At 40.8% G+C, this 7,986-nt stretch overlaps 1 protein-coding gene across 2 annotated transcripts in view; it reads right to left on the bottom strand.

Moving 5' to 3' along the window:
- SSBP3 (single stranded DNA binding protein 3) overlaps nt 1-7,986 on the bottom strand; it is a 226,274-nt gene that overhangs the window by 5,337 nt on the left and 212,951 nt on the right. Inside the window, exons 10-15 of one of the 2 annotated variants that reach the window (XM_048496556.1) lie at nt 5,679-5,767; nt 5,507-5,555; nt 5,041-5,076; nt 3,429-3,483; nt 1,814-1,884; nt 38-116 (exon numbers count right to left, since the gene is read on the bottom strand). In XM_048496556.1, the coding sequence (XP_048352513.1) occupies nt 38-116; nt 1,814-1,884; nt 3,429-3,483; nt 5,041-5,076; nt 5,507-5,555; nt 5,679-5,767 (379 nt within the window). The remainder of the gene's footprint in view (nt 1-37; nt 117-1,813; nt 1,885-3,428; nt 3,484-5,040; nt 5,077-5,506; nt 5,556-5,678; nt 5,768-7,986) is intronic. The other variant, XM_048496557.1, reaches the window with a different exon arrangement.

Raw genomic sequence — 7,986 nt, 5'->3', positions numbered from 1 at the left:
CCTGAATTCTACCCCACATGTTTTCTGTTAGCCTTACCTAATGAGCCATTCATGTGATGGGGCTCCATCCCGCCCATGCCTCCCATTGGACCATCTGATCCAGGCCCCATTGGGAACTAAGAAGAGAAGAGAAAATGACACCATCAGTTGTAATGCATCACTCAGATTATACACTAACAACATCCAGTACATGCGCTGGTGTACTAGCAGCCGCAGCTTCAGACGTCTGCTGGCAGGAATGCTCTGCAAGCCACATGCTGCTGCATGCAGAAAGCTGTATTCTGTTTTGGATGGGAGGAATTATTCATTCATTGCATTTATATCCTGCTCTTCTCCAGTGAGCTCAGGGATTATGTTTCAAGATCCTTCCACTATCAGGAAGAAACCAGTTTGCAGTGAGAATCTGTGACTGCTGTCCAAGTATGTGCTCCCTAATCAAAAGTAGCTTGAAAAGTGAAAGTGGTATTGCAGTTTTAACTCTGATGTCTTCTGAGGAGGAGAACAAGGAAGAGAAGGAAGGGACAACCAAATGGAGCATCTCCTGACCAGTGCATTTGGTAGTACGTTGGCTTTTGATACTGTTAGAGGGCTAATGACAGACCCATATCCAGTCAGGATTACTTCTCATCGCAACATATTTCTCAGTTGTATTAATGGCTGCAACTTGTGATCCCTGCTGCCATCAATAGCTCCTGCAAATACCTTTAGGACAGGGGTCTGCAACCTGCGGCTCTCCAGATGTTCATGGACTACAATTCCCATCAGCCCCTGCCAGCATGGCCAATTGGCTATGCTGGCAGGGGCTGATGTGAATTGTAGTCCATGAACATCTGGAGAGCCGCAGGTTGCAGACTCCTGCTTTGGGACATCTCCAGCTTCCTAAATGCTAACAGAAAAGTGAAAGTTCTAACAGCATCACAACAATAAGCCTTCAAAAATCTAATTTCTCAGAATGCTTCAATAGCTTGTCAAGGTACCTTCATAGACCTAACTTCATTGAGTAATTACATCCCTGCCCTTCCTCCACAAACCTCAGGGTGGTATCCGCTGGAATCCTATGAGGCGTCTTCTATCCAAGTACTGGCCAGGTCCAGATTTACTCAGATCTCAGATTTGTTTCTGGGCTCAGCTATTATTCCCTGTAGTAATCTCCCTGATCCTCCAAACTTCCACTGCACTGGCAACTTTTGAGGCTTCATGGTTTAGCTGCTAACCCACTATGTGATCCATCATCTTTGGATGATGCACTTTGAGAAATGGACGAATCACTCTGTGGTGATCATACAGTTTTTGGCGTTTACAGTGGGTTCCAGTCTAACAATGTAGGAGGTCTGAACAAATTATAATTGCTCTGGCTCTATACCAAAGCATGTTAGAGACACTTGGCCATAAATAAAAAGGACTGGCAAAACAGGAGGAATTGTGCAGGTCCTTCTGACAAACATATGCACAAGACTACATAACAACCACTCTGGCTTATCCCATGTATAAAATAACCAAGCCAGGTGATTATGAGTCAATTTCAATTAAAGATATGAGAAGCACTACGATTTGTGTTTTGTTCCCATAAAATAAAATCACTAACCAGAAGTGCGCATGACAGTCTTGACCAGGGACTCGTGAATGCCGCCGTTTTAATAAGCGTAAAAAATTAACCAAGTCGCTGAAGAGTTAATCACTTTTTGATGGTTTGTTTTATTTCTGTTTTGTAACAAATGGCTGAAATCAATTAAACTGCTTTACCCTCAACTGATGAAGTTAATTATGATTTGTTATGGTATCTGATATGTAAATTATTAGAAAGCAGACTTACATTCGACCGACTGCCTCCAGGCGGTACGGGATTAATCATTGTGTAGATGTTGTCACTTGAATTTGTCGAATCTGTAGAACAGTGAAACCCACTAAGTCAGGGTGATTAATTCATTTCTTAATTAAAACAAACTCATGCCACTTGAACTCATTCTTTTGTATTTTATCACCTAAAACTCCCTCTAAGTACCACCATTTTCTGGCTAATTTGTATTTAATGAAGATTCACAAAGTTTTTAATCACAGAAATTCAACTGTGAAAAGAAATTCTGCTACTAACCAAGAGTATTGGGGATTGCTTGCCAGAAGAGGTGTGGAAAGATAATTTGCTGCCATGTGTCACTTAACACCTCAAAATTAGCCAGAACAATTATCTTACTACAGCATCACATTTTTTAAAAAGAAGAAATTACAGATGATATTTAGCAATGTATTTTAAGAGCAGAGACCTGTTTTCCCCCCTGATCACCATACCAGAAATGGCCAGGCAGTATTTAATCAAGCTGCAGAATACACATACAAATTACAAGCAGGCCACGGTGACAGAATAAAAAAAAGGGAAGACAAGTGCTGTGCCTACATTAACATATGGATTGTTTTATTATGACCTAGTCTGAAATGTAGGTCAGAGTTCTCATAAAAATGCAGGAGCAGGAAGGCCGTGGTAATATTCCATTGTAGCTCCTCCCCTGCAGCTGTGGTATACCACAGTGACAGGCACTATAGCTACTTCCCCTGAGCCTCACCCCCTCCCTGCTTTTTTCCTACCAGTGACACATACAATGTGTAGTAAATCACTGTTGCTGGCTTGTCAGGAATATTCATCAGCTTAGACACAGTCTCTCTCTTTCTCCTCCTTTACTATGAAGAAAATAGGAGGGGGATTTTACTCAGCTGCTCCGCAAAGGTGTTTACTTCAGGGAGCTTTTTAAACTAATTGATATTCAGAAAACACTCTGCACATTCATTTTATTATTAAAATAGCAACGTGATAGCACTGTCCCAGACAAGAGAGGTTTCTGTAATAGGGGCAAGAGTAGAACAGCCTTAAGTAGGGTGGATTTAGGGGAAAGGGCAGATGGGTTAAGAGATGCTTTTAAAATCTTATAATTTTATTAAAAGAGAGAGAGATTCAAGTACATATCCCAGTGAAAAAAATAATTTTACTTATCAGCAAACATAGAGTACCCCCGGTCCCAATATGCTAAGTTGCATAAGGATTGTTCATTGGTTAAAGAGACAGTGTTCCTTAATAATAGCAGCTCAATCATTAAATAGGATTCAAATTGCCTTCTACTAGTATGCTGATAACATGGATGAATCCTCCTCATGTACTATGGAAAGGAAGTTCCCCATATTTTAAGCCTTGTTAGAACTCAAACCATCAGCCCATGACAGGGAGTGAGGGAAGTGCCTGAAGACAAAATTGCTTCCTTTCCAAACATGCCATTTGATTATTGATCGTGTGCAGTAGTTTAAAAATCATTACAGCTGCATGAAAACTGTAGCCTGACACCTTGTATCAAATCTCACAAGCAAAGAAGCCCACTAACCCAATTTGGTAACATTTTTAATATGGGAAAAATTAGTGTTGCCTCCCCACCCACCGCCCGTACCTGCAGGGCTAGGCATGATGGGTGTTCCAGGAGGACCGCCGCCACCAGGGGGCCCCTGTTGACAAGATTAAACACACATCAGGAACCACGGTGATAACATAGCTTGCAATAGGTCAGTCAGATCCTGCTGCTGTCAGCAACAATGTCTCACCTTGGTGTTCAGCCAAGCATTAATCTCCTGCTAAAACCTCCGATTCACTCCTGTATACCCGAAGTGCAATTTCTTTGTTTAAGCCTCTGGAAAAATGAAGGCTTCACTGAGAAGTACCGTGTGAGCAGGGGTGGGGTGGGGAATGCATCCGTGTAAGATGCACACACCAAATTTATTTGCTAGCATAGTAACATTAACAGGGCATTCCTTTGTCTAAAGTGAACTCTCCATCTGCAGGAGATGCAGACAGAAATGGAAAACTCAGAAACTTTAGGATACTATTTAATTTGCTTATGAGATTACAATCTTATTCCTGGCCTATTCAAATGTACAGCAACCCTATTCTTTGCAGCTAGTCCTTAATGAGAATTAAAATTACTCCTCCAAAACTTCAGAACATTGTTAAGTGATCAATGAGCATCACTGTGTCATTCATCCAGCTGGAGTAGCTAAAACAGTTCTTTCTATACTTTCAGTGCAATCTTGCATTAATACAAATCTCACCTTACACTTTAAACAAACTTTTCACCCTGTCTGATGGAGCAAAAAAGTACTACTTTGGTCGAGACAGATGTTTTAGAATTCTGGCATCACCCACAATTGCACACATAGAACATGAGATAAAGCTGCTTTACCTTTGGGCCCACACTAACTGTACAGTTAAAAATGGACTCCAGTTGGTCCCTCAATTGTTATGGATAATCCAAAAGATGTAATTGACAACTCACTGCACTTCAGCATTTTCTGTGCTATATTATTGTTTCTTAAAAGGGTGGATTTGCAGTATCTTTTTTAAAACTTTAAACACAATTGTAATGCCAGTTATCTATGTACAGATTGGCCCTTTACATTTTCTTCTCATTTTAAAGTAACTTCCATGTTCCTGATTTTTCTCTTTGTAACAAGAGAGATGCCATTATGAAATTATCACTAAGAAAAATAAAATAACATTAGTGTACAATCTACTTTTGACCTGCAAAGGGGAAAATACTAATTAAAGCTTCCTCGTTCCCCCAGGAAATAAACTGCATCGAACAAGGAATTGATTATGGATCCATTTAGGAATGCCATGGCCACTGAGTCAACAGGAAGTAATTAATTAAATGGGGGGAACACAAGTGCTCATAACCCTGTAACAAGAGAAGAAAGAAATTTTAAAGGAATAGCTGCAGGAAGAAGCAGGACCTACACTGAACAGAATTTCCTTCCCATTAACATTCAATAGCATTGGAGTGAACACTGCTAGATATTTGTATGATGCTCTGTTAAGTGCAGCATGGAACCCCAGTTGCAATACCACTCACATCCTTCAGTGACACAAAAAGGTTATTACATGGAGGCAAATTATGGGTATGGATATCCCAAGTATAATCCAGGATACATATTTGTGTGTGATAATGCTGACATATCAAATCATACCCCGTACAGGCACTTTATGAAAATAAAGAACCAAGAGCTTACCACATATGTACCGGGTGATGAAGAAGAATATGGAATCTGTCAATAAATCAGAATATAGGCATTAGTTTTGGAAACAAATACATTCATGAACACCAATTTCCCACCCACCCCAACCAATCACGTTAAATATTCTGTGCCAGTGTTCATCAAACTAAATTCCAAATTCCAATAATTAAAATAACAATTATTTGTATCCAGTGCAGCTATGAACATAATTCTGCATATTTAGTTTAAACAATCTTCAAGGCAGCAGAAAAGGAGAGGCAATGAGACATATCCCAGCATGCCTTCTGCCTAGGGTAAGTTCAACGAGGTAGGCAGAGAAGAAGCTACTTGCTTAAGGGGATACAGTTTCAGAAATTAAGTACAAGAGGAAATGCAGCCATGAAGGTCAAGTGAAAGAAATTGAGCCATTGAAATTCTTTCTGTAACTCTTTCCTACAAATATAAAAAGAACAAAACTTACTGAGTTAGCGCTGTTGGGATTGGGCCATGGTCTACCAGCTCCTGGACCCCTACAGTTTGAGAGAAGACAACCCTTGAGAACTGGGACTAAATATAGGTGCAATGTAATTGTTTACACGTCTAGAATCAGCAAGAACATCAATGAAAAGCCAGCAGCATGGTAGATGCCTTACATGTTAATCCCAGGCATGCCAGGCCCTAGAGAGTTGGGTGGAGGTCTCATCCCGCCGCCATAGTTCTGCAATGATAACCAAGGATCAGTCTACCATAACGAGAAGGGAAACCGGAGAAGAAAAGAGAAAGGAAAAAAAACAAACAAAAACGAGAGGGTTAGTTTGTGAAAATGAACTTTGATTAAAAAAAAAGATGATGATAATGAACATACAGGCAAAATTAGCAACTTCAAAAAAGTAAAACAGGGTGGTGGCATCTATCAATTTTATTTTTGCCAGCAGGCATTGGTTTGATATTTTTACATTTTAAGAAGCCACTAAGTTCCCATCTCATGTTAGAAATATACTAGGAACACTCTAGTGGGCAAGGCTTCTGGTGGTGACCAATGCAGGCCAATAAGGGAGTAATTGGACCTGGAGAATATGCGAGGCGATTACTATGGAGAGGAATATGTACAAATGAGCAAAAAAAAAGGAGTTTCTTCCTTGGTACATGAAGCCAAAAAAGCGGTAGAAATGAAAAATGAGATTGCTGATTTCAGGGTAGGGAAGAGTATAGGAAGAAGCAAGAAAAAATCTGGCAGGCAAGAAAAGTGAGAAAGAAATGTTTTGCAGGAAGGAATGCAGGTCAATGAGCAAGCGATTGGGTGCACAGAAGAAGGGATGCTTCCAACACGAAGGTTCCCAACAGCTTCCTAAAAGAAGAACATTTAATCCTCACAGAAATCTACCTTCAACAAAATAATGCTAGTCAGAAAACTATGCAGAGTTTATATTTTTTAAAAACACAGATATGAAAAGAAAGAAGCAAACCGTTCAAGATAGGAAAAAACCTAATGCTTCCCCATTACCTCGACTACCCAAAAACCATCCTTTTCTCAATGAAAAGTTAGGGTAGCCCTGTTCACTTCCAAATAGTCAAACCTCTTTATCCAAGTATCCTGGGCTCACCCTTCCAGTGACTGTATATAACTCACGTTTTATAGCACAAAGTTTCACTTGCCTACACTGAGGTTTTGAAAAGTAGGTTTTAAATGAGGTAAACCTCAGAATGGGAGTCAGTCCTTTATTTCTATAAAGTCTATGTTTGATGGTCAAAGTGAAAAGGAGGGTTTACAGTGAAGGATTAAATATGTGAGCACTTATTGAGACAATTGTGGAAGCTTTATTCTTCCTTCCTCTATAGAGAGCAGATCAATATCTACTGGCTACTTGGTTCCTTAAAAAAAATCAACTGAGGCTTGGCTGTCTTGTTGGTGTTCAGTCAAACACAGCTAACCTCTAAAGTCTGATTTAGATTGCAGAAACCCTGTCTCCATCCCAACTGTTACTGAAAAGCGGGTCCCTCTTTGAAAACAGTTTAGAATGACTGCAATTAGTTTATAAAGGGTGGTTTGGATCCAATGACTGGCTCTTACTGAATGTGATTTTCCCCTTCTCCCTTTACTTCTGCTGCAGTCCTGTGCACACATCCCCCCGACCCCCGAAAAGCACCACCTGGAAGCAGGGGCACTCTGAGAAATGGCCTCAGAATAAAAGCAGGAAATCAGCAGAAGTGTACTATTTGCACAAGGACAGGTTTCTATACAAATTGATATGTTGGTTATTAGTCGTGGGAATTGCCATCAAGTGTCAGCCAGCTTATGGTGACCCTGTAGAGCAGGGGTGTGGCCAACCTATGGTGCTCCAGATGTTCATGGACTACAATTCCCATCAGCCCCCTGCAAGCATGGCCAATTGGCAGGGGCTGATGGGAATTATAGTCCATAAACACCTGGAGCATCATAGGTTAGCCACCCCTGCTGTAGAGTATTAACAAATGTGGTTTGCCATTGGCTGCCTTTGTGGGCAACCCTGAACTTCCTTGGTGGTTTCCCATCCAAGTACTAACCAGGGCTGAATTTGCTTAGCTTCTGAGATTTGATGAGACTGGTTTAGCCTGGACCATCCGGGTTCAGGGCTGTTGACTATCTTGAAATATTTTTCCCCACTCTGTACTGAAGAGAACTGAAAAGCGGCTTTGTTGTAAGGTTTCTTAGGATCACCATTTATTGAATGGGATGCCTCTTCCCCTTGTTTTCCTGATTTAGAGCAGTAGGCACCAAATAAGCTTACAATTAAGAGATAAGTAGAGCCCACTATTCTGACAAGCAAATACCTTTGGATGAATGCTACACCCAACTGGATGGCCACAGCCTCAGTTAAAAGCCAGACAAGTTTTCAGCCACAGAGCTTCCAAAGCAAAACAGGTTATGCCAACTGGATTGCAGTGCAGGGGAGATGACCCCTGGCTAGCCTTAGCCTTCCA

The sequence above is a fragment of the Sphaerodactylus townsendi genome, linkage group LG05 (genome assembly GCF_021028975.2).
Source record: "Sphaerodactylus townsendi isolate TG3544 linkage group LG05, MPM_Stown_v2.3, whole genome shotgun sequence".
Lineage (NCBI taxonomy): Eukaryota > Metazoa > Chordata > Lepidosauria > Squamata > Sphaerodactylidae > Sphaerodactylus > Sphaerodactylus townsendi.
The sequence above is the reverse complement of the archived record's forward strand: the minus strand, read 5'-3'. Positions and strand labels throughout refer to the sequence as shown.